Source organism: Symphalangus syndactylus, chromosome 8 (assembly GCF_028878055.3).
Source record: "Symphalangus syndactylus isolate Jambi chromosome 8, NHGRI_mSymSyn1-v2.1_pri, whole genome shotgun sequence".
Classification (NCBI taxonomy): domain Eukaryota; kingdom Metazoa; phylum Chordata; class Mammalia; order Primates; family Hylobatidae; genus Symphalangus; species Symphalangus syndactylus.
The window spans coordinates 42,840,564-42,866,496 of NC_072430.2; the positions used below are offsets into that span (position 1 = coordinate 42,840,564).

The following is a 25,933-nucleotide window of genomic DNA, read 5'->3' on the forward strand; positions in this document are numbered from 1 at the left end:
AGTGAGGAGCGCCTCTGCCCGGCCACCCACCGTCTGGGAAGTGAGGAGCGCCTCTGCCCGGCCACCCACCGTCTGGGAAGTGAGGAGCGCCTCTGCCCGGCCACCCACCGTCTGGGAAGTGAGGAGCGCCTCTGCCCGGCCACCCACCGTCTGGGAAGTGAGGAGCGCCTCTGCCCGGCCACCCACCGTCTGGGAAGTGAGGAGCGCCTCTGCCCGGCCGCCCCATCTGGGAAGTGAGGAGCGCCTCTGCCCGGCCACCCACCGTCTGGGAAGTGAGGAGCGCCTCTGCCCGGCCACCCACCGTCTGGGAAGTGAGGAGCGCCTCTGCCCGGCCACCCACCGTCTGGGAAGTGAGGAGCGCCTCTGCCCGGCCGCCCCGTCTGGGAAGTGAGGAGCGCCTCTGCCCGGCCACCCATCGTCTGGGAAGTGAGGAGCGCCTCTGCCCAGCCGCCCCGTCTGGGAAGTGAGGAGCGCCTCTGCCCGGCCACCCATCGTCTGGGAAGTGAGGAGCGCCTCTGCCCGGCCACCCATCGTCTGGGAAGTGAGGAGCGCCTCTGCCCGGCCACCCTGTCTGGGAAGTGAGGAGCACCTCTGCCCGGCCACCCACCGTCTGGGAAGTGAGGAGCGCCTCTGCCCGGCCACCCACCGTCTGGGAAGTGAGGAGCGCCTCTGCCCGGCCACCCACCGTCTGGGAAGTGAGGAGCGCCTCTGCCCGGCCACCCACCGTCTGGGAAGTGAGGAGCGCCTCTGCCCGGCCGCCCCGTCTGGGAAGTGAGGAGCGCCTCTGCCCGGCCACCCACCGTCTGGGAAGTGAGGAGCGCCTCTGCCCGGCCGCCCCGTCTGGGAAGTGAGGAGCGCCTCTGCCCGGCCGCCCCGTCTGGGAAGTGAGGAGCGCCTCTGCCCGGCCACCCATCGTCTGGAAAGTGAGGAGCGCCTCTGCCCGGCCGCCCCGTCTGGGAAGTGAGGAGCGCCTCTGCCCGGCCACCCATCGTCTGGGAAGTGAGGAGCGCCTCTGCCCGGCCTCCCATCGTCTGGGAGGTGAGGAGCGCCTCTGCCCGGCCGCCCTGTCCGGGAGGAAGTGAGGAGCGCCTCTGCCCGGCCGCCCCGTCCGGGAAGAAGTGAGGAGCGCCTCTGCCCGGCCGCCCCGTCCGGGAAGAAGTGAGGAGCGCCTCTGCCCGGCCGCCCTGTCCGGGAAGAAGTGAGGAGCGCCTCTGCCCGGCCGCCCCCGTCTGGGAAGAAGTGAGGAGCGCCTCTGCCCGGCCGCCCCGTCTGGGAAGTGAGGAGCGCCTCTGCCCGGCCGCCCCGTCCGGGAAGAAATGAGGAGCGCCTCTGCCCGGGCGCCCCATCCGGGAAGAAGTGAGGAGCGCCTCTGCCCTGCCGCCCCATCCGGGAAGAAGTGAGGAGCGCCTCTGCCCGGCCACCCACCGTCTGGGAAGTGAGGAGCGCCTCTGCCCGGCCACCTATCGTCTGGGAAGAAGTGAGGAGCGTCTCTGCCTGGCCGCCCCGTCTGGGAAGTGAGGAGCCCCTCTGCCCGGCCGCCCCGTGTCTGGGTAGAAGTGAGGAGCTCCTCTGCCTGGCCGCTCCGTCTGGGAGGTCTACCACGGAGGCCAAAAGCAATGTGGGGGCTGGACGTGGTGGCTCACGCCTGTGGTCCCGGCACTCTGGGGGGCGAGGCGGGTTGATCACTTCGGGCTAGGAGTTCGAGACCAGTCTGGCCAACTTGGCGAAACATGAAGAATACAACAGACAAACCAACCAACCAACTCAATGACAACAAAACAGGTCTACCCTGGAGTCATACTCTAATTTTTTCTATTTTCCTCCCTTTCTGATCCTTTATCCCACTTTCTTTTTCTTCCTCTTCCTTCTCCCTCTTCTTTGTCAAATAGAGGATTGAGTTATTATCACTGATCCATATAAAGTCCCTCTCTCATTTATTTTAACTCCCACCCCCATTTCTATTCCCCGACTTCCCATGTGCAACCTTCCTAATATGTTTGATACGCATCTTTTTGTTTGTATGTATTTTTAGAAAATGTTTATTGTTTTTGTATGCAAAAAAAATTAAAAAAAATAAAATAAAATAAAAAAATAAAATAAAGAAGTGGAAATTCTGGAATAGCAAATGAGAAAAATCATGACAGAGGCTAAATAGGATTTATTTTTATATTTTTTATTTTTTTTGAGATGGAGTTTTGCTCTTGTTGCCCAGGCTGGAGTGCAATGGCACGATCTCGGCTCACTGCAGCCTCCTCCTCCTGGGTTCAAGCAATTCTCCTGCCTCAGACTCCCAAATAGCTGGGATTACAGGTGCCCACCACCACGTCTGGCTAATTTCTTTGTATTTTTAGTAGAGATGGGGTTTCACCATATTGGCTAGGATGGTCTCGAACTCCTGACCTCAGGTTATCCACTTGCCTCGGCCTCCCAAAGTGCTGGAATTACAGGCATGCGCCACTGTGTCCAGCCGGCTAAATAGAATTTAAAAGAAACAAGGAGAGAACTTCACAATGAGAATCCAGTATAGAAAAACAAACACAGGCCTGGCACAGTGGCTCACACCTGTAATCCCAGCATTTTGGGAGGCCGAGGTGAGTGGATCATGAGGTCAGGAGTTCAAGACCAGCCTGGCCAAGATTGTGAAACCCTGTGTTTACTAAAAACACAAAAATTAGCCAGGCATGGTGGCGGATGCCTATAATCCCAGCTGCTTGGGAGGCTGAGGCAGAGAATTGCTTGAACCCAGGAGACGGAGGTTGCAGTGAGCTGAAATTGTGCCACTGCACTCCAGCCTGGGCAACAGAGCGAGACTCCATCTCAAAAAAAAAAAAAAGAAAAAGAAAAACACAGGAAAACTTCAAATCCATAGCAGCGGGGAAAGGGGAAATTTGCCATGTTAAGAATCCGTTTGCTCCTTTGTGAGTGATCATTTATTTTCTTCTTAAAGCTGTAAATTTTATTTGCGATCATCCGGACATCAAAGCAATCAGCTTTGTGGGATCCAACAAGGCAGGAGAGTATATCTTCGAGAGAGGATCAAGACATGGCAAGAGGGTTCAAGCCAATATGGTGACTTCTTATTCCTTTTTTCTCCAATCTTTGTTCTGTATATGAAAATTACCTAGGAACAGACCTTCAGCAGAGAGGCCACTCATCCCACTCTAATGTCAGTGCTTCTTTCTTTTTTTTGAGACGGAGTCTCTCTGTCACCAGGCTGGGGTGCAGTGGCATGATCTCGGCTCACTGCAACCTCTGCCTCCCAGGTTCAAGCGATTCTCCTGCCTCAGCCTCCCGAGTAGCTGGGACTACAAGCACACGTCACCACACCTGGCTAATTTTTCTATTTTTTTTCAGTAGAGACGGGGTTTCACTATGTTGGCCAGGATGGTTTCAATCTCCTGACCTCGTAATCTGCCCGCTTTGGCCTCCCAAAGTGCTGGGATTACAGGTGTAAGCCTTACCATGTCCTCCTGAATGTCTTCTCTTTAATCATGAACCTTTCAAGGAGTTTCATTCTAAGTTACGTTAATCACTTTGTTTTTTTTTTTTTGAGACAGAGTCTTACTCTGTCACCCAGGCTAGAGTGCAGTGGTGGCATCTCACCTCACTGCAACCTCCACCTCCCGGGTTCTAACAATTCTCATGCCTCAGCCTCCTGAGTAGCTGGGATTACAGGTGCCTACCACCACAGCCGGCTAATTTTTGTACTGTAAGTAGAGACAGGGTTTCACCGTGTTGGCCAAGCTGGTCTCAAACTCCTGACCTCAAGCGATCCGCCCACCTCAGCCTCCCAAAGTGCTGGGATTATAGGCATAAGCCACCATGCCTGGCCTCTTTCTTGAAATTCTATATCAAGATATCTACTTTCTGTTTTGCCTTTCAGCTGGTTACTGGCATTATTGCTGTAAGGCTGTAAGTTCTTTTTTTTTTTCTTTTTTTAACATTGCTCTTCATATAACTGAAAAACCCAGCAGACAAATTTCCGTTTTTTTGTTTTGTTTTGTTTTGTTTTTGAGACAGGGGTCTCACTTTGTCACCCAGTCTGGAGTACAATGGTGTGATCTTGGCTCACTGCAACCTCCACCTCCCAGAATCAAGTGGTCCCCCTACCTCAGCTTCCCAAGTAGCTGGGACCACAGGCTTGTGCCATCATGCCTGGCTAATTTTTTGTAGAGATGGCATTTCACCATGTTGCCTAGGCTGGTCTTGAACTCCTGACCTCAAGTGATCCTTCCTACCTCAGCCTTCCAAAGTGCTGGGATTACAGACATTAGCCACCACACTTAGTCCACTGCTTAATTTCTTAGCTTAATTGTATTTGGCCAAGGAAGACTCAAGTACTTTCTGTATTTTTTTTAGGGAGCCAAGAACCATGGGGTAGTCATGCCAGATGCCAATAAGGAAAATACCCTGAACCAGCTGGTTGGGGCAGCATTTGGAGCTGCTGGTCAGCGCTGCATGGCTCTTTCAACAGCAGTCCTTGTGGGAGAAGCCAAGAAGTGGCTGCCAGAGCTGGTGGAGCGTGCCAAAAACCTGACAGTCAATGCAGGTAATCAATCACCTGCCTTGCCCCCTTAGATTTTTTTTTTTTTTTTTTTTTTTTTTTTTTTTTTTTTTTTTTTTTTTTTGAGACGGAGTCTCGCTCTTTCACCCAGGCTGGAGTGTAGTGACGCGATCTCGGCTCACTGCAAGCTCCGCCTCCCGGGTTCACGCCATTCTCCTGCCTCAGCCTCTCCGAGTAGCTGGGACTACAGGCGCCCGCCACCACGCCCGGCTAATTGCCCCCTTAGATTTTGCATCTGTGGCACTAAGCTCTTGGGTTCTATCATTGGCCTTGGCCAGTGGGAACAATCAGGTCTATTCTTGCCATTTCCTCTCTTTATACTGTACTTATCATTTGGATTCATCTCGTTAGCAGTCTTTTTTTTTTTTTAAGGCAGAGGCTCTCTGTCACCCAAGCTGGAGTGCAGTGGCACCACCCTAGCTCAAGTGATCCTCCTGCCTCAGCCTCCTGAGCAGCTTGGACCACAGGTGTGTGCCACCACCTGGCTAATTTTTTTATTTTTTGTAAAGATGAAGTTCACTTTCTTGCCCAGGCTGGTCTGGAACTCCTGGGCTCAAGCAGTCCTCCTGCCTTGGCCTCCTAAAGCGTTGGGATTACAGGCATGAGCCCTGGCAGCAGTCCTAATTTATGTTAATGAGGACCTTAAATTCTTCTGTGTTGTTTTACAGGAGATCAGCCTGGAGCTGATCTTGGCCCTCTGATCACTCCCCAGGCCAAAGAGCGAGTCTGTAATCTGATTGATAGTGGAACAAAGGAGGGAGCTTCCATCCTTCTTGATGGACGAAAAATTAAAGTGAAAGGCTATGAAAATGGCAACTTTGTTGGACCAACCATCATCTCGAATGTCAAGGTGAACAACTTTTACTTCACAAGTATGGGAGCTGAAGGCACATTAAAGGCTATAGAATCTCATCCCTCTAATTTATTAATGAAAATACTTAATGACTAAGACCTCATCTCTTGCCAGGATTGATCGATTATTTTATCTGGAGTCTGAATGAGCCTCCCCTTCTAACTCCCAACCAAATTCCACTATACCAGCAGTCTGCATACTTTCCATAAAGGGATAGATATTTTCAGCTTTGCAGGGATATAGTGTCTGTTGCAACTAAACTCTGACATTGTAGTGTGAGATCAGCCATAAACACTGTGTGGCTGTGTTCCAAAAAAATGTTATTTATGGACACTGATATTTGAATTTCATATAATTTTATATATGATTAAATATTTTTTTCAACCATTTAAAAATACAGAAACCATTTTTAACTTGGGGGCTGTACAAAAACAGGCAGGAAGCCACATTTGGCCCACAGGCTATAGTTTGCCAAACGCTATCTTATCTTATGCTGGTTTGTTAATGTTTTCTCTCCCCTCTCCCTCTTGCTGCCTAGTTTATGGCTACTGCAGTGTCTCAGTCAATATATCAACCACCCAATATTTATTGAAAGTGACAAAAATAATTGACTTGTCAATTTTTATTTATCAAAACTTTGAAAGTCTCTCAGCTAACATGACTTAAAAATTGAGGTTATGAGGCGTTTTTTGAAATTCATATATCCTTACTATAATAGTGAATCATCAAGTATTGAATGTAAGTGCAGTAGAAATTATGAAATCTCTTGCCACAGAACCATACAGAAAAATCCGTTTATCAGCAACAAACATTAAGTGCGTGGTGAAGGATGTTTTGAGTGTCTGTGACCTGATATCAAAATATAAACATACAGGCTTATTTGGGAGGCAAAGGAGTGAATAAGAATGGATTACTTATGTTACAGAAAACAGCATGGGGTTTCTATAAAGAGAAAAATTATCCTGGTATATTTACCTATAGATTGGATTTATAAAAAATCAATTTTCATGTAACTTTTTGATAACAATTAGATGAAACAAGTTGTTCAGGTATTAAAAAGGAAGCTGATGATGGGTCATGAACTAAAGATACAGTCCCTTAAAGGAAGTGTGGTTATTGTTGATAGGAATTCCAAGTTGTTTATATGATTGGCAACTTGGAAGATGGCATACACTTGAGAGGACTTTTTTTAAAATAGGTGACTTGAAATGAAAAGAGATTAGTAATATGAAAGTTGTCCATGTAAATGATGTGTAGTAAGTGAAAGTACCAAATAAGTATAAAATACTCAGAATCCAAAAACCTGACTTCTTTTCTGGATGCATCACTCCTGGCAGCCAAATATGACCTGTTACAAAGAGGAGATTTTTGGTCCAGTTCTTGTGGTTCTGGAGACAGAAACATTGGATGAAGCCATCCAGATTGTAAATAACAACCCATATGGAAATGGAACTGCCATCTTCACCACCAATGGAGCCACTGCTCGGAAATATGCCCACTTGGTGGATGTTGGACAGGTTTGTGAACAGAATTTTTAAGAGATTCTTATATCCATTTACTATTTCCTAAGAGGAAACAGTAAATAATGGTGAGTCATTGGTTTAAGATTGCCCCCATGACCTCCCACATTGCCCCATTTCTTCCTCAGGAATGAAAGTTCATGGGGTAGAGGATAGGGTGGAAGGTGGGTATCTAAAACTGGTCTCTGATGCCTTTGTGCTTCTAAATGGAGAGTTCCTTTGTCCTTAGGATATGATGCAGATTTGTTCTGTTTTAGGTGGGAGTGAATGTCCCCATTCCAGTCCCTTTGCCAATGTTCTCATTCACCGGCTCTCGATCCTCCTTCAGGGGAGACACCAATTTCTATGGCAAACAGGTAACTTTTGAGTTAAAATTTTTGTCTTTTCCTTTAAGAAATTTTCTTAAAGATATTCAGGAGCAAGGATTCTGCAAGGAAGGGCCTGCCAGCAGCATCTGTGAGGTCATAATCAGTGCTTCTCAGAAGGTTCCCTAAAAAAGATTTAAAAGTTAACAAAATTTTGCCAAAGCTGCTTCTTCCTGAATAATTCAAAGCAACAAAGTTTTGAGAAAAGAGCATGGGGAAGTCCAAGCCTTTGTATATGCCATTTCCTGAGCGTGTGACCCTCTTCCCCATCTCTCTCCTTTCATCTGACTAACTCCTAATCATCTGTCATGTCTCACTTTAAAAAATGAGCTCCTCCAGAAAACCTCCTCCAACTGCCACCACCCCTCCCTCAGTGCTGGGTGGTATGACCCCAGTGTGTTCCCATTGCACATATTTTTTCTGTAATAGTTATTCATTTACAAAAAATGTTATTGAGCACCTTCTTTGTAGCAGACATTATTATTACTATTATTATTATTATTTTTTTTTTGAGACACAGTCTCGCTCTGTTGCCCAGGCTGGAGTGCTGTGGCATGGTCTCAGCTCACTGCAACCTCTGCCTCCTGGGTTCAAGCAATTCTCCTGCCTCAGCCTTCCGAATAGCTGGGACTACAGGCGCCTGCCACCATGCCCGGGTAATTTTTTGTTTTTTTAGTAGAGACAGGGTTTCACCATGTTGGCCAGGCTGGTCTCAAACTCCTGACCTCGTGATCTGCCCACCTCAGCCTCCCAAAGCACTGGGATTACAGGTGTGAGTCACTGTGCCCGGTCTGTAGCAGACATTATTTTAGGCACTATGAATACAGCACTGAACAAGAAAAGTAAAGCAGATCTGGAACCAAATTGCCTATGCTCAAATCCCAGCTAAGTCAGTTATTAGCTGTCTGACTTTGGGGGATACCATTAATTTTTTTTTTTTTTTTTTTTTTTGAGACAAAGTCTCACTCTGTTGCCCAGGCTGGAGTGCGGTGGCACAATCTCAGCTCACTGCAACCTCTGCCTCCCAGGTTCAAGCAATTCTCCTGCCTCAGCCTCCCAGGTAGCTGGGATTACAGGTGCCCACCACTACACTCGGCTAATTTTTGTATTTTTAGTGGAGATAGGGTTTCACCATTTTGGCCAGGCTGGTCTTGAATTCCTGACCTCAGGTGATCCGCCCGCCTCAGCCTCCTAAAGTGCTGGGATTACAGGCGTGAGCCACCGCACCCGACCGGGATACCTTCTTTATGCCTTAAATTTATTCATGTATAAAAAGAGTAACAATAGCACCTATGTATTTCATAACATTGTAAGGATTGAATTATCACTATTGGCCAGGTGCAGTGGCTTACGCCTGTAATCCTAGCACCTTGGGAGGCTGAGGCGGGCAGATCACCTGAGGTCAGGAGTTTGAGACCAGCCTGGACAACATGGCAAAACCCCCTCTACTAAAAATAAAACAATTAGCCAGGCGTGGTGGCGGGTGCCTGTAATCCCAGCTACTCGGGAGGCTGAGGCAGGAGAATCCTTTGAATCCGGGAGGCAGAAGTTGCAGTGAGCCGAGATTGCACCACTGGACTCCAGCCTGGGCAACAGAGCAAGACTCCATCTCAAAAAAACAAAAAGAAGAATTATTACTATTGCCACATCGGCCAACAGGTGCATATGTCCTAAGGCAGGAAGAAGCATGGCACATTCGGACAGCAGAAGTGGGCTGGGGCACAGTGAGCAAATGAGAAGAAAAGGAAGAAATGAGGTTAGAGAGGCAGGCAGGGGTTGAGTCATGTAGGGCTCTTTAAGCCATTTAAAGAAGCCCTCATCACACTGTAGTTGTTATTTACTTATCTGCAGTACCTGGCACAGAGCAGGCTGCCCAAACATTTGTTGAACAAATAGGTTAGGGGAAGTTCTTTTTTTTTTTTTTTGAGACGGAGTCTTGCTCTGTCGCCCAGGCTGGAGTGCAGTGGCGCAATCTCAGCTCGCTGCAAGCTCCGCCTCCCAGGTTCACGCCATTCTCCCACCTCAGCCTCCTGAATAGCTGGGACTACAGGTGCCCACCACCACGCCCGGCTAATTTTTTTGTATTTTTAGTAGAGACGGGGTTTCACTGTGTTAGCCAGGATGGTCTCGATCTCCTGACCTCGTGATCCGCCCGCCTCGGCCTCCCAAAGTGCTGGGATTACAGGCGTGAGCCACTGCACCCGGCCTAGGGGAAGTTCTTTCTAGTCATAGGACTAGAGCCATTTTGAATCCTTCATTAATAAATTACATGTTTTGCTATACGAGTCTCCCCTTTTATAGGTTAATTTTTTTTTCTGTGCCAGCTGTGTGCTGCCAGAGGGCGGGGGATGTGGGGCTTTTTTATTTTATTTATTTATGTTTGGGTTATTAAAAAATTAACAATGGGATTGCATAGCATTATGACAGTGTGGCCAAATGGTTAAGAAGTCAACACTTTGGTATTTGGAGGTTGATTATCTAGTTTGTATATTAGTCACAGCTTTTAGTTTTTTGTTTTGGATTTTTTTTTGATGGAGTCTTGCTCTGTCACCCAGGCTGGAGTATAGTGGCATGATCTCGGCTCACTGCAACCTCAGCCTCCAGGGTTCAAGCAATTCTCCTATCTATGCCTCCCGAGTAGCTGGGATTACAGGCACGTACCACCACGCCCGCCAATTTTTGTATTTGTAGTAGAGACGGGGTTTCACCATGTTGGCCAGGCTAGTCTCGACCTCCTTACATCAGGTGATCTGCCTGCCTCGGCCTCCCAAAGTGCTGGGATCACAGGAGTGAGTCACCACACCCGGCCTAATCACAGCTTTTGTAAAAATGACTAATTTGATACTAGTAACATTTCTTTTAAGCAAAACAGAGTACAACTATTGTTTAAAAATTGTTCCCTGCCCACCCTCTCATTTATTTATGTTTTTGAGATGGGAGTTTTGCTCTGTTGCCCAGGCTGGAGTGCAATGGTGCAATCTCGGCTCACTTGCAACCTCCACCTCCCAGGTTCAAGCAATTCTGCCTCAGGCTCCCGAGTAGCTGAGATTACAGGCATCGGCCACCATGCCCAGTTTTTGTTTGTTTGTTTGTTTTTTCAGTAGAGACGAGGTTTTGCCATGTTGGGCCAGGCTGGTCTGTAGCTCATGGTCTCAAGTGATCTGCCTGCCTCAGCCTCCCAAAGTGCTGATATTACAAGTGTGAGCCACCGCTCCTGGCTGCACCCCCCAGTTTAATTATTATAAGTTACTCTGGTAAACTGGTAAAATGTCATTCTAGCTTGCTAGTAGTTATATAAGTGTTAAATCTGCACAATATATTCTCTTTTGCTCAAGCCTACTCTTATAAAGTATATCTATCTATATATAGAGAGAGTTAAATATGCTGAATTTTTGGGCTCACATGTTACAGGTAATTTAGAAGTGAATTTTATAATGTCAGACATTTTACTTTAGATTTGTAAGATACTTTGGGTTTGCCACTTCAATATAGAGCTCATGATCTCTGATAATTATCAGAAATGGCCGCTGGGTGCAGTGGCTCATGCCTGTAATCCCAGCACTTTGGGAGGCCAAGACTGGCGGATCACCTGAGGTCAGGGGTTTGAGACCAGCCTGGCCAACATGGTGCTAGCCAACATGGGCTAATCTGAAATTAGCCCTTCTCTACTAAAAATACAAAAATAGCTGGGCATGGTGGCACACACTTATAATCCCAGCTACTCAGAAGGCTGAGGCAGGAGAATCACATGAACCTGGGAGGTGGAGGTTGCAATGAGCCAAGATCACGCCACTGCACTCCAGCCTGGGCAACAGAGCGAGACTCCTTCTCAAAATAAATAAATAAATAAATGGCCTACTATATAATGGCTGGGGGCACGGTGGCTCACACTTGTAATTCCAGCACTTTGAGAGGCCGAGGAAGGCAGATCACTTGAGGCCAGGAGTTCGAGACCAGCCTGGCCAACATGGTGAAACCCCATCTCCACTAAAAATACAAAAATTAGCCAGGCGTGGTAGCAGGTGCCTGTAATCCCAGCTACTCATGAGGCTGAGGCAGGAGAGTTGCTTGAACCCAGGAGGCAGAGGTTGCAGTGAGCTGAGATCATGCCACTGCACTCCCAGCCTAAGTGACAGAGCAAGACTCCATCTCAAAAAAAAAAGAAAGAAATAATAGTTTCAGCATAATAATGATGGCTAAGGTTTGATTTTTTACTATCTGCCAGGTATTATGTTAAATGTTTTAGATCAATTATCTTATGAACAATATATATTGGATTCTGATTGCATTTCTCAATTAGGAAAGTGAGTAGCACTTTATAATACCTCCTTCAAAAGCCAATTAAAAGAAGAATCATGAAACCCCAGAAATATATGCTGACTTTTTTTCTGTTTTCCTTAGGGCATCCAATTCTACACTCAGTTAAAGACCATTACTTCTCAGTGGAAAGAAGAAGATGCTACTCTTTCCTCACCTGCTGTTGTCATGCCTACCATGGGCCGTTAGAAACAAGTTTGTTTAAGACTGACTCCATCCTGAGTAATCAATCCCCCTTTATTTTTGACCAGCTTCATTTGTCAGCTTTGCTCAGATCAGATCTATGGGATTGGAATACATTGTAACTAAAATCTTCCTCAGGACTATTAACCCCTGCAAAGTTTCTATAGGGAACTGCCTAGTGTAACAATGAAACCAGATTTCTCACTTGCTCTTCATACTTCTATTTTTGAGGTAACTGTTGTAACTATGAAATGCTCATCTGAAATGAGTGCTTAAACCTGATTTCTAAAAATTATCCCCTTTTCTGATGATTTGAAGGGGAGAAAAGCCAGTGTATGTAAAGAAAATGTTCCGGCCAGGCATGGTGGCTCACGTCTGTAATTCCATCATTTTGGGAGGCCATAGTGGGCAGATTGCTTGAGGCCAGGAGTTGAAGAACATGGCGAAACCCCGTATCTATTTAAAAAAATGGAAAAAGTAAAAAAAGAAAAGGGAAAAAAAAATTTTTTTAAAGAAGATGTTCCAGCCGGGCGCGGTGGCTCACGCCTGTAATCCCAGCACTTTGGGAGGCCGAGGCGGGCGGATCACAAGGTCAGGAGATCGAGACCATCCTGGCTAACATGGTGAAACCCCGTCTCTACTAAAAATACAAAAAATTAGCCGGGCGAGGTGGCAGGCGCCTGTAGTCCCAGCTACGCGGGAGGCTGAGGCAGGAGAATGGCGTGAACCCCGGGGGGCGGAGCCTGCAGTGAGCCGAGATCGCGCCACTGCACTCCAGCCTGGGTGAAAGAGCGAGACTCCGTCTCAAAAAAAAAAAAAAAAAAAGAAGATGTTCCAATAATTGCAAGAAGAACTCTTAGATGGGCAAACAGGACAAAAATAACTCTACCGCTTTTGGTTGATCCTCAAACAGCGCTAAATGCCACTGGGAGAGACCTCCTGCAAAGTTTTCTTTAGCCCCTCTTTTATCCCACAATACACAAGATATAATCCATTTTTATATATCCCAAAGTTGTGGCAACAGCTTCTTTCTTTTCTGCTCAATGCCACTTTGTTTCCTAGTAATTCATGACCACTATTAATTCTATCATTGTCACTGCTCCTGCTTCTTAAGATCACTTCTCAAAGATACCTCAGTAAGCAATGGAAAAATCAACTTTTTGTTATATGTGCCAAGTACTAAGTTTCAGGGTTCTCTTCAGCAATCATTAATTAATGCTTTAGCCATTAATTCAGATGCAAATAATTTTTCTTTTTTTTGAGATGGAGTTTTGCTCTTGTTGCCCAGGCTGGAGTGCAATGGCGCGATCTCAGCTCACCACAACCTCCACCTCCCAGGTTCAAGCGATTCTCCTGCCTCAGCCCCCCTAGTAGCTGGGATTACAGGCATGCGCCACCACACCCAGCTAATTTTGTAGTTTTAGTAGAGACGGGGTTTCTCCATGTTGGTCAGGCTGGTCTCGAACTCCCGACCTCAGGTGATCCGCCTGCCTCGGCCTCCCAAAGTGCTGGGATTACAGGCATGAGCCACCACACCCGGCCAGATGCAAATAATTTTCTTAGAAAATTATTTCAAAAGTTATTTTAGGTCCAGAAATCAAGGAGTGTTCCAACCATGAAAATGGGTAAGACACCTGCCTTAAGCAAATCTAACCTGCTATTACTTGCCAAATTTTATATATTCTTTTCTCTTGCCTGTATTTCTAATTAGTGATTTTTTTAATGAAGAATTCTTCATGTAGAGCAACAGACCAGGCCTAAGAAATTTTGAAGCTTTTCATGACATAAAGTGGTTAAAAAAAAAAAATGCTTTGATAGTCTTCTTCTGCCATTAGTTCAACTGCCTTTACGCTTTTTTTTTTTTGAGACAGAGTTTCGCTCTTGTTGCCCAGGCTGGAGTGCAATGGTGTGATCTCGGCTCACTGCAACCTCCGCCTCCCGGGTTCAAGCAATTCTCCTGCCTCAGTCTCCTGAGTAGCTGGGATTTCAGGCATACGCCACCATGCCTGGCTAATTTTGTATTTTTAATAGAGACGGGGTTTCTCCATGTTGGTCAGGCTGGTCTCGAACTCCCGACCTCAGGTGATCCGCCTGCCTTCGCCTCCCAAAGTGCTGGGATTACAGGTGTGAGCCACCACCCCCAGCTGCCTTTATGCTTTTTGTTTCTTTGATATATCTAAACTTAAGGTCAGAACAGAAATTCATGTGCTGAACAGAATGGATTCTTTTTGCAGTACCATCCCAATTGAATCCTCTTTTTATTTTCCTGCGTCCTTACTAGTCACTTTGATAGTACTAACTAACCTACATTATGGGGTTTATTCATGAATTAAGGATGATAAAAAAAAAAAAAAAAGACCTTGAAAATGTTGTGTACCCTGTGGATTTGAGGCTTATTACTACCACCTGGCTGGATAAAATGTCAAAACCTTCAATCACTTAAGGTGACTGGAACTTTTGTAAAATACACTTATGATCCTACTGGGCCTTTTTCTTTTTTGTGCTTTCCTAAATATGAGGCAATAGAAATTTATAATTTGAGACTACAGTGCCCCTTGTTTTAGCTCTTATCACAGCTGGCAACTGGTAGTGATTTTTTTTGTTGTTTTGTTTTGTTTTGAGATGGAGTCTCGCTCTGTTGCCCAGGGTGGAGTGCAGCGACACGATCTCGGCTCAGTGCAACCTCCACTTCCTGGGTTCAAGTAATTCTCCTGCCTCAGTCTCCCGAGTAGCTGGGATTACAGGTGCATGCCCCCACGCCCGGATAATTTTTTGTACTTTTAGTAGAGACAGGGTTTCACCATGTTAGCCAGGATGGTCTCAATCTCCTGACCTAATGATCCGCCCACCTCGGCCTCCCAAAGTGCTGGGATTACAGGCATGAACTACTGTGCCTGGCCCTGGTAGTGAAATTTAATCCAATCCAACAACTATAGGCTGGGTTAAATAAAAGGTCATTATTGTCTATATTCTAAGTGGAATTAAATGTAGTCACAGAGACTCCTAACATTTTCCTTATATTTAAGGGAAATCACTTCTAAAAAAACACACTAATCAGAATTGTGCTGCTCTAATTGGAAACAACTCATCTGGTCAACTATTTGCTGTTCAGAGTTTCTTATTTCTTAGATGAAAAAAACTCATCAGTTATATTCATGTGATTGCAGCTAAAAAGTCAGTAGTTTCTTTTCTTTTTGTTCTAATGTGGCTTCATTTGAAATTTCCCAGATTCTACATTGTACTAATTGATTATGAATAACAAATTATAAATTAAAAACTCTTAAAGAGAAAAACTTGGCTTAAAAAAATCATTTCATATTTCCTTATAAGCCTTTGTCCTCTAGGTTGTAATGACTCTGACTTCCCACCTGTGATGGAAAGCCAAGAGTCACAAGGTCACTAGGTTTAATCTTACGTAAAAGATAGTACACATTTTGGCTAGGCTGCTTACTTCAAAAGGCAACCTATAGATTTCCACACAAAAAGAGGCACACATTTACATTTGCATTAGTATAATATGCATTTGTATGGATATTGCTTTAAAATTTTGTGTAATCTACTAATGCTATTTATTACTCATTCCACTGATCCCTGAAGTCTCTTAACTTGTAGAGAAAATAACTGTGATTTAGCAAGAAACGACATGGGGAGGGGTGACAACAATATGTATTGTTTGATTAGATACAGACTCCTTACTGTGTCAGACTCCTGAGGTCCTTTTGGAATAGTGGGTAGCACCACTTTACCAGAAGAGTCTGATATTGGAATTTGCTGAGTGATGAAGATTTTATCTTGAAGCTTACTTTCATCCCTGCAATAATGACAAAATAACAGAACCGTCAACAACTCTACACACACGAAACCTGGTTTAGAATAACAGACTTGTCATATTACTTTCAATTAGCACATTCAAGATGCCCACAAGAACCATCGTGTTGGGCTCATGTTTATTACTTTAGCAAGAGAGCTCTTACCCAAATTCCTTTGTTTCCCCACTGTCAGAAACAACATAGTCTGGAACTGGAGGCCTAGAACTCTGGTTGTATTTCCTGTAGTGGGTAAAAGTCAACAAAGATAATGAATGAGGCGGTGTCTCCTCATGCCTTCATATTTTCTTTTTGTATTTTAATTTTTTTTGATTTTTTATTTTTGTGGGTGATAGTAGGTATATGTATTTGTGGGGTATGTGAGATGTTTTGATACAGGCATGCAATGTGAAATAATCAAATCATAGAGAATGAAGTATCCATCGCTTCAAGTATTTATCCCTTGTGTTACAATCCAATTACACTCTTTTATTTTAAAACGTACAACTGGCCAGGGGCAGTGGCTCATGCCTGTAATCCCAGCACTTTGGGAAGCCGAGGTGAGTGGATCACCTGAGGTCAGGAGTTTGCGACCAGCCTGGCCAACATGGTGAAACCCTGTCTTTACTAAAAATACAAAATTAGGGCCGGGCACAGTGGCTCATGACTGTAATCTCAGCACTTTAGGAGGCTGAGGCGGGCAGGTCACCTCAGGTCAGGAGTTCAAGACCAGCCTGGATAACATGGTAAAACTCTATCTCTACAAAAAAATACAAAAATTAGCCGGGCATGGTGGTGGCGACTGTAATCCTAGCTACTCAGGAGGCCAAGGCAGAGAATCACTTGAACCAGGAGGCAGAGGTTGCAGTGAGTCGAGATTGCACCACTGCTCTCCAGCCTGGGCAACAGAATGAGACTCCTTCTCAAAAAAAAAAAAAAAAAAAAAAAAAAATTAGCTGGGCATTGTGGCACATGCCTGTAGTCCCAGCTACTCGGTAGGCTGAGGTGGGAGGATCACTTGCGCCTAGGAAGTGGAGGTTACAGTGAGCTGTGATTGTGCCACTGCACTCTGGCCTGGGTGACAGAGTGAGACCCCATCTCCAAAAAAAAAAAAAATTTACTTATCTTTGCAAACCAATAAAATCTTAATATTGTTATGTTTCTCTTCAGTTGCCACTCATTCAGCTGAGCAATATTGTAACTTCTTAATAAGCACTACCTTAAACCTCTAAGATGAATCTTTCCCCTCCCCCTTTAATTCCAACTCATCTTTCATTTTCATGCTTATTCATTAATCTCCCATTCTTTGTCTCTGGGAGCTGCAGTAGTTAAGCAGTAGGGCCTTTTTATATTTTCTGGTCCTTTCCTGTCCCTTTAGTTCTAAGTAAGAAAAATAAGTTTATTGTTCCTAAGTGGTTTCTAGATTTGATAACAACTTGGTATTTCACTGCAGAAATAGGGAGTTACCTAGAAGGACAGCCATTCATTTTTGCAAAGAGCAATCGTAATACTTTTTCCTTCTGCTCCCAGGTCAAATCTCCAATATCCACATTTCCTTCAATATGTGTCCTAAAGAATTTCAAAGGAAAAAAATGCGAAAAGGAAAAATGTGGTCAAATAGGCTTCTCTTCTTTTTAAAAAATATATAATGGGTAAACATAAAAAAATTCCATACCATAATTGAATATTATGAAACAACTACAGGCCAGGCGCAGTGGCTCACACCTGTAATCCCAGCACTTTGGGAGGCCAAGGTGGGTGGATCATCTGAGGTCAGGAGTTCAAGACCAGCCTGGACAATGTGATGAAAACCCATCTCTACTAAAAATACAAAAATTAACCGGGCATGGTAGCAGGTGTCTGTAATCCCAGCTACTCGGGAGGCTAAGGCAGGAGAATCGCTTGAACCCAGGAGGCGGAGGTTGTAGTAAACTGAGATCGCGCCGCTGCGCTCCAGCCTGGGAGAAAAGAGCGAAACTCCGTCTCAAAAAAAAAAAAAAGAAAGAAAAAAAAGAAAACTACAAAGCAAACTGTCCATCACAAAATCATAAAGTTGATAAGGACAACAATATACTAGCCATTCTAAAATGTTACATATCATAAAGATGAAAATGACAAAAACTTTAACAACATGAAAAAATATTTGTGCTCAGACATTAAGGAAATAAGCAAAATAGAAAACTCTAAGGAGGCTGGGGACGGTGGCTTACCCAACACTTTGGGAGGCCAAGGTGGGCAGATCACATGAGGTTAGGAGTTCGAGACCAGCCTGGCCAACATGGTGAAATGCTGTCTCTACTAAATATACAAAAATTAGCTGGGCATGGTGGCAGGCGCCTCTAATCCCAGCTACTCAGGAAGCCGAGGCAGGAGAATTGCTTGAACTTGGGAGATGGGAGGTTGCAGTGAGCCGAGATCACTCCACTGCACTCCATACTGGGTGACAAAGCAAGACTTCTTCTCAAAAAAAAAAAAAAAAAGAGCCTGGGTGCGGTGGCTCACACCTGTAATCCCAGCACTTTGGGAGGCTGAGGCGGGAGGATCACAAGGTTAGGAGTTCGAGATCAGCCTGATCAACATGGTGAAACCCCGTCTCTACTAAAAATACAAAAATTAGCTGGGCATGGTGGTGGGTGCCTGTAATTCCAGCTACTCAGGAGGCTGAGGCAGGAGAATCACTTGAACCTGGGAGGTGGAGGTTGCATTGAGCTGAGATCGTGCCACTGCACTCCAGCCTTGGCAACACAGCGAGACTCTGACTCAAAAAAAAAAAAATAAATAACTGTAATGTAACATTATTTATTTAGAGACACACACAGACAAAGGGAACAAGAAAAAAAAAAGTTTAGGCTGGGCGCGGTGGCTCGCACCCGTAATCCCAGTACTTTGGGAGGCCGAGGTGGGCGGTTCATGAGGTCAGGAGATTGAGACCATCCTGGCTAACACGGTGAAACCCTGTCTCTACTAAAAATATGAAAATTAGGCTGGGCTCAGTGGCTCACACCTGTAATCCCAGCACTTTGGGAGGCTGAGGCAGGCAGATCACGAGGTCAGGACATCGAGACCACCCTGGCTAACATGGTGAAACTCTGTCTCTACTAAAAAATACAAAAAAATTAGCTGGGCGTGGTGGCGGGAGCCTGTAGTCCCAGCTACTTGGGAGGCTGAGGCAGGAGAATGGTGTGAACCCCGGAGGCAGAGCTTGCAGTGAGCCGAGATCGTGCCATTGCACTTCAGCCTGGGCAACAGAGTGAAGACTCCGTCTCAGAAAAAGAAAAGAAAATTAGCCAGACGTGGTGGCACGCACCTGTAGTCCCAGCTACTCGAGAGGCTAAGGCAGGAGAATCGCTTAAACCTGGGAGGCGGAGGTTGCAGTGAGCCGAGATGGCATCATTGCACTCTAGCCTGGGCGACAGAGTGAGAATCTGTCTCAAAAAAAAAAAAAAAAAAAAAAAAAGTTGTTTGGTGAAATTACTGACGTGTTTTTCCATTAACATTTCTTTTTGTATTAAATATTTTCCTGTGAAAACAGTGTAACAAAATTTAAACAAAATTTAAAAAATAACGCATAACTTATGTAGTCTATTTTCTTACCTTCAAACAAAGCTGCAGGTAAGCTTTCCAGACTATCTATATGATAACTTTCCCAGAGGATTCATAGTTTACTTTCTATTTATAAAGGCTAACATGAGGCCCGGCGCCGTGGCTCACGCCTGTAATCCCAGCACTTTAGGAGGCTGAAGTGGGCGGATCATGAGGTCAAGAGATCGAGACCATCCTGGCCAACATGGTTAAACAAAATACACACAGACAAAGGGAACAAGAAAAAAAAAGTTGTTTGGTCTCTACTAAAAATACAAAAATTAGCTGGGTGTGGTGGCGGGCGCCTGTAGTCCCAGCTACTTGGGAGGCTGAGGCAGGAGAATTGCTTGAACCCGAGAGGCAGAGGTTGCAGTGAGCCGAGATCGCACCACTGCACTGCAGCCTGGCAACAGAGCGAGACTCCGTCTCAAAATAATAATAATAATAATAATAATAAAAGCTAACATGTAGAGTACTGGTATTCTACAAAATATTTTTGCAGCCGGGCGTGGTGGCTCACATCTGTAATCCCAGCACTCTGGGAGGCTGAGGCAGGCGGATCATGAGGTCAGGAGATCGAGACCATCCTGGCTAACACGGTGAAACCCCGTCTCTACTAAAAATACAAAAAAAATTAGCCGGGCGTGGTGGCGGGCGCCTGTAGTCCCAGCTACTCGGGAGGCTGAGGCAGAAGAATGGCGTCAACCTGGGAGGTGGAGCTTACAGTGAGTGGAGATTGCGCCACTGCACTCCAGCCTGGTGACAGAGCAAGACTCCATCCCCCCCAAAAAATAAATAAATAATAATAATAAAAAAATTTGCATATAGGTAAATTGGGCTAGTTTTTTTACTTATTTATTTTTCCTTCCCTTTTTTTTTTTTTTTTTTGGACTCAACTGTTTTTGTTTTCTTTTAAGTTTAGGTTTTGAGGCCAGGTGTGGTGGCTCATGCCTGTAATCCTAGCACTTTGGGAGACCAAGATGGAAGGATCTTGGTTGAGGCCAGGAGTTCAAGACCACCCTGGGCAACACAAGCAACACAGCAAGACCTCATCTCCATTTAAACAACAACAACAACAAACGAGAGAGAGAAAATTATTTTAAAATTTTTTAAATAAAAAAAGTTTAGATTTTGGGCTGCAGTGTGCCAAGATCACATCACTGCACTCCAGCCTGGGCGACAGAGTGAGACTCTCTCAAAAAAAAAAAAAAAAAAAGTTTAGGTTTTGGCCAGGTACAGTGGCTCACACCTGTAATCCTGGAGGTTTGGGAGGCCAAGGTGGGAGAATAGCTTGAGGGCAAGAGTTTAAGACCAGCCTGGGCAACGTAGTGAAACCCTTTTCTCTATAAAAATAATTTTTAAATTATCCTGGCATGGTGGCATATGCTTGTAGTCCTAGCTACTTGGGGGGCAGAGGTAGGAGGATTGCTTGAGCACAGTCAAGGCTGCAGTGAGCCATGATGATGCCACTGCACTCCAGCCTGGGCAATAGAGTGAGACCCTGTCTCAAAAAAATAAAAAAGTCAGCTGGGTGCAGTGGCTCATGCCTGTAACCCCAGCACTTTGGGAGGCCGAGGCAGGCAGATCACAAGGTCAGGAGATCAAGACCTTCCTGGCTGACATGGTGAAACCCCGTCTCTACTAAAAATACAAAAATTAGCCGGGCGTGGTGGCACGCACCTGTAATCCCAGCTACTTGGGAGGCTGAGGCAGGAGAATCACTTGAACCCGGAAGTCAGAGGTTGTAGTGAACCAAGATCGCCACTGCACTCCAGCCTGGCGACAGAGTGAGATTCCACCTCAAAAAAATAAATTAATTAATTAATTAATTAAATTAAAAAGTCTAGGTTTTGTCTTATGATTACCATATACTTCATTATTTTTAAATTTATTTAATTTATTATTATTATTATTTTTTTTGAGACTAGGTCTCACTCTGTTGCCAGGCTGGAGTGCAGTGGCGTCATCATGGCTCACTGCAGCCATGGCTCACTGCAGCCTCGAACTCCTGGGCTCAAGCAATCCTCCCACCTCAGCCTCCCAAGTAGATGGGACTACAGATGCACACCATCATGCCAGGCTACTTTTTGTTTTGTTTTTTGTAGAGATGGGGTCTCACTGTGTTGCCCAGGCTGGTCTTTAACTACTGGACTCAAATGATCCTCTTGCCTCAACCTCCCAAACTGCTGGAATTACAGGCATGAGCCACCACACCCAGCTGATTACCATATACTCCAACTGTCCTTTTCCAATCTACCATTTAAATAAATGAGGTAATTTTTTTTTTTTTGAGATGGAGTCTTGCTCTGTCACCCAGGCTGGAGTGCAGTGGCACGATCTTGGCTCACTGCAACCTCTGCCACCCAGGTTCAAGTGATTCTCCTGCCTCAGCCTCCTGAGTAGCTGGGATTACAGGTGTGTGCCATCACGCCCGGCTAATTTTTGTATTTTTAGTAGAGATGGGGTTTCAGCAACTTGGCCAGGCTGGTCTTGAACTCCTGACGTCTTGATCCACCTGTCTCGACCTCCCAAAGTGCTGGGATTACAGGCGTGAGCCACTGTGCCCGGCCCTATGTAATATTGTAACCACCATTTCTGCCTTGCTGATAGAGGCAATAGGACACTAAGGCTAAAGTGTTAAGGTGGTCAGTAGCAAAAATGTCACATAGAACACAGAATAGGAAGAGTCCAGTTACTGCAGTAACAATGTAGACAAATCATTTAACTTCCTCTGAAAATGAATAACACTTACTATTCCGTAAACAAAAGGATATAAAGAAAACTGCCTTATATATGGTAGGGACTCAACTTACTTGATGTATTAAATAAAAGAGAGAAATTACAGCAAATCTCTTGGTAACAGTAGTAGTATTACAGATTTCTGAATATGACAAGAAGTAAATTATAGTTTAAGCATTTTGAAGAAGAATCTTATCTATCAGAGACTACTGAGCATGTCCAACATTCTCAACAGCCATATAATTCAAAACAACCTATAAAATTAGTCCTTTAAAAATAATTTAAAGCAAAAAACGCATTTGGAAGATGTTAGGCTGGGCATGGTGGCTCGTGCCTGTAACCCCAGCATTTTGTGAGGCCGAGGCAGGAGGATCACTTGAGCCCAGGAGTTCCAGGCTGCAGTCCTTTTAAGTTTCTTGAGTTAGGGCTTTTGAAGAATCTAATTGCATTGGAATATAAAATAACTTTCTTTCAGAATAACCCTCAAAATGGACTATAATTTAATCCATGGTTTACAGGGAGGGGACTGCTCTAAGAAACAAAAATGCTAACAGGAAACAAAGTTAATCATTATGTAATATATAGTCTGCAACTGTCTCAAACATTGTTACCTTTATCATAGTGGCAGCAAATCTCTAAAATTTTGGAAAATTTTGGGGGACTTTTGGTTAATACAATGATGGGGGCACTACTGATTGTCCTCCAAATCATGGGACAGTTCTCTATAACAAAGAATTGTTACAAATAATTGTTTGGTTTTTTTGTTTGTTTGTTTTTTGAAACAGGGTCTCATTCTGTTGCCCAGGCTGGAGTGCAGTGACGCAATCTTGGCTCACTGCAACCTCTGCCTCCTGGGTTCAAGCAATTCTTGTGCCTACTGAGTAGCTGGGACTACAGGCCCCCACCACCATGCCTAGCTAATTTTTTTTTGTTTTGTTTTGTTTTTTGAGACAGTGTTTTGCTCTCGTCACCCAGGCTGGAGTGCAATGGTGCGATCTTGACTCATTGCAACCTCCACCTCCTGGATTCAAACGATTCTCCTGCCTCAGCTTCCCAAGTAGCTAGGATTACAGGCATGTGCCACCACGCCCAGCTAATTTTGTATTTTTAGTAGAGACAGGGTTTCACCATCTTGGCCAGGCTGGTCTCGAACTCCTGACCTCAGATGATCCACCCTCCTCAGCCTCCCAAAGTGCTGGGATTACAGGCGTGAGCCACCATGCCCAGCCTAATTTTTGTATTTTTAGTGGGACAGGGTTTCACCATGTTGGCCAGGCTGGTCTTGAACTCCTGGCCTTAAGTGATCCATCCGACTTGGCCTCCCAAAGTGTGGGATTACAGGCGTGAGCCACATGCCTGGCCTACAGATAACTGTTATATTGATTTTTTTTTAATTATATGGTTGGATAGATATTATTACCTATGAATTTCATCTCAGGATAGTAAACAGTACAAAATATTTCTGAAAGTATGCGTATCAAAAATGTTTAACCTGGATTGGTGCAGTGGCTCACGCCTGTAATTCCACCACTTTGAGAGGCTGAGGCAGGAGGATCACTTGAGGCCAGGAGTTCAATACCAGTCTGGGCAACATAGTGAGACCCTGCCTTTAAAAAAAAAAAGCTTAACTTGAATCTAATCAGGCTTTTATAACAAATGTCCAATTTATGGGAAACAAAGGAACAAGTGAAAAGATACATAATGACCTTATATATCTTATATAAAAAAAATAACCTATGGGACAAATAGTCTCCTTAACAAGACTTCTATCATGAGACAGAGGGGAACATACTAAGAATACATCCAAAGCCCTGCATGCTATGCTAAGCCTAGAGATTACAAAGATGAATAAGTCAGTTCCTGTCCCAAGTAACCTACTGAGAAATCTATTCAATACTTGAATATTATAAAACTAAACTTTTCAGACTTCCTCTTTCTGTAAAAGACACAAAAATAGCAGCAAAAAAAAGATAATAAAGTATTGCTAGTACCATTTTTCGGCCTCCAGAAGATCCTGATTCACACTATTGGTGCTGTGCTCTCTGCCATCAAATGTTCTGATTTTGGGATATTCTGTTCTTCCTGCACATGCTGCTCTCATTTTTAAATTGAAAGCAGCTTGTGCTATCTGCTTATAATGCTTCCTGCTAATTAGGATCTGTTGCTTCACTTGGTGTAGAGCATCTAAAAAGAATCTTTCCACTTCTGTTCTCTCATCCAGTATGTTCTTGGCCAGCTTCTTCACACGATTCATTTCCCTGTCCTTCATCTGAAGAAGGTGCTGCAGCTTGTCAATTTCTACCTGACCTGCTTGGTTCTCTATCATTGCCTGTTGCTGCAGTTTTAAAACTTCACTCTCAAACTCTTTGGTCATGTAACTCAGAGCAGTCTCCAAGTTTACTACCTTCTTCTGAAGCGTTTGGATTTGTGATCTCTGCTGGACAAGTTGCATAATCTTTTCCTTAACCAACAGATCATTGATCTCCTAAAAACAGAAAGATGAGAGAGGTGATTTTTTTTTCTTTTGCCGATGGAGTCTTGCTCTGTTGCCCAGGCTGGAGGGCAGTGGCACGATCTCAGCTCACTGCAACCTCCATCTCCTGAGTTCAAGCAATTCTCCTACCTCAGGCTCCTGAGTAGCTGGGATTACAGGTGCCCACCACCACGCCCAGCTAATTTTTGCATTTTTAGTAGAGACAGGGTTTCACCATGTTTGCCAGGATGGTTAGAATTCCTGACCTCAGGCGATCCGCCTGCCTCAGCCGGGATAACAGGCATAAGCCACTGCGCCCGGCTGTTTTTTTTTTTTTTTTTTTTAATCATTCCAGAACTTAGGAAGTTCCTCACTAATTTCCATTACTTCATGAGATTTGAGTTTTATGCCAAGCTGAGGTGATATTTTGGTATTGTATGTAGAGAGTAACAAACATCCTAGGGTCCTTATCTGGACTTGGGAAGGCAATCTACTAATTGTGAATTGTGCTAATTAAGAAACTTTCTTGCAGCCATAAAAAAGAATGAAGGGCTGAGCATGGTGGCTCATGCCTGTAATCCTGGAGCTTTGGGAGGCCAGGGTGGGTGGATCACCTGAGGTCAGGAGTTCGAGATCAGCCTGGCCAACATAGCAAAACCCTATCTCTACTAAAAGATACAAAAATTAGCTGGCCATGGTAGTGCATGCCTGTCGTCCCAGCTATTCAGGAGGCTGAGTCAGGAGAATCACTTGAACCCAGGAGGTAGAGGTTGCAGTGAGCCAAGATCATGCCACTGCATTCTAGCCTGGGTGAGAGTGAGACTCCGTCTCTCTCTCTCTCTCTCTTTCTCTCTCTCTCTATATATATATAAAACTATACAGTAAAACATTAATAACTATATTGGAAACTATGGCATCTCCTTGTTGCCTATCCCAATATCTATTTTCCCTTTCCCTTTCCTCTTTAGTAATAAAACCCCAACTTCATTCAGAAAGGCAGTTAAGTCCAGCTGAAAATTCCCAGTCTCCCTTGAAGTTCAGCATAACCATTTTCTAGTCAATGATATGTAAATAGAAATGTGTGTAGGACTTTCAGAAAGACCTCTTAAAGGAGAGGCACACTTTTTTCTTTTTTCTTCCTTCCTCCTATTTAAAGGAACGGTTAGAGCTCCAGCAGCGCCCCCCGGGCTGTGAGGTGAGTTTGAGGATGTAAGTCAAGTGTTGCAGAGCAGAGTTAAGCAACCTGAGTGTCTATTAACTTTGTGGCACTACCATTCCTGCCGTGGATTGCTTACCTCCAGGCCTCCTTTAGGTGAAAGAATAAACCCTTGTGTGGTGATGCCACTGATGTCAGGACTGTTACTCACAGCTAAATGTATTCCTAAGTGATTTAGGGACCAACTCTAAGCAAAGAAAAATGAATATTCTAAGGTAGCAGAGGATAAGGGTCATATTTATGTTCCTGATATATTCTTTATAAAGTTGAGTCTAATGCTTCTTATAAGCATTATAAGATTAAGTATTTAACCTT

At 44.7% G+C, this 25,933-nt stretch overlaps 2 protein-coding genes across 12 annotated transcripts in view; one reads left to right on the forward strand and one right to left on the reverse strand.

Annotated features, from left to right (window-relative positions):
• The window catches only part of ALDH6A1 (aldehyde dehydrogenase 6 family member A1), a 30,666-nt gene extending 16,323 nt beyond the window's left edge, over positions 1 to 14,343 (forward strand). For all 4 annotated transcript variants that reach the window (XM_055288830.2, XM_063644253.1, XM_063644251.1 and 1 more), the window contains 6 exons: positions 2,948 to 3,069; positions 4,360 to 4,549; positions 5,233 to 5,414; positions 6,755 to 6,934; positions 7,195 to 7,293; positions 11,704 to 14,343. In XM_055288830.2, coding sequence (XP_055144805.1) covers positions 2,948 to 3,069; positions 4,360 to 4,549; positions 5,233 to 5,414; positions 6,755 to 6,934; positions 7,195 to 7,293; positions 11,704 to 11,808 — 878 coding nt within the window. In that variant the 3' untranslated portion in view covers positions 11,809 to 14,343. The remainder of the gene's footprint in view (positions 1 to 2,947; positions 3,070 to 4,359; positions 4,550 to 5,232; positions 5,415 to 6,754; positions 6,935 to 7,194; positions 7,294 to 11,703) is intronic.
• BBOF1 (basal body orientation factor 1) overlaps positions 6,025 to 25,933 on the reverse strand; it is a 54,115-nt gene continuing 34,206 nt past the window's right edge. For 3 of the 8 annotated variants that reach the window (XM_063644250.1, XM_063644248.1, XM_063644246.1), the window contains 5 exons: positions 23,921 to 24,414; positions 17,076 to 17,177; positions 15,777 to 15,851; positions 15,492 to 15,613; positions 6,025 to 7,427 (listed from right to left, as the gene is read on the reverse strand). In XM_063644250.1, the coding sequence (XP_063500320.1) occupies positions 7,327 to 7,427; positions 15,492 to 15,613; positions 15,777 to 15,851; positions 17,076 to 17,177; positions 23,921 to 24,414 (894 nt within the window). In that variant the 3' untranslated portion in view covers positions 6,025 to 7,326. Of the gene's footprint in view, positions 7,428 to 15,491; positions 15,614 to 15,776; positions 15,852 to 17,075; positions 17,178 to 23,417; positions 23,537 to 23,920; positions 24,415 to 25,933 lie in introns of those variants that run through there. The other 5 variants (XM_055288832.2, XM_055288836.2, XM_063644249.1 and 2 more) reach the window with 4 other exon arrangements.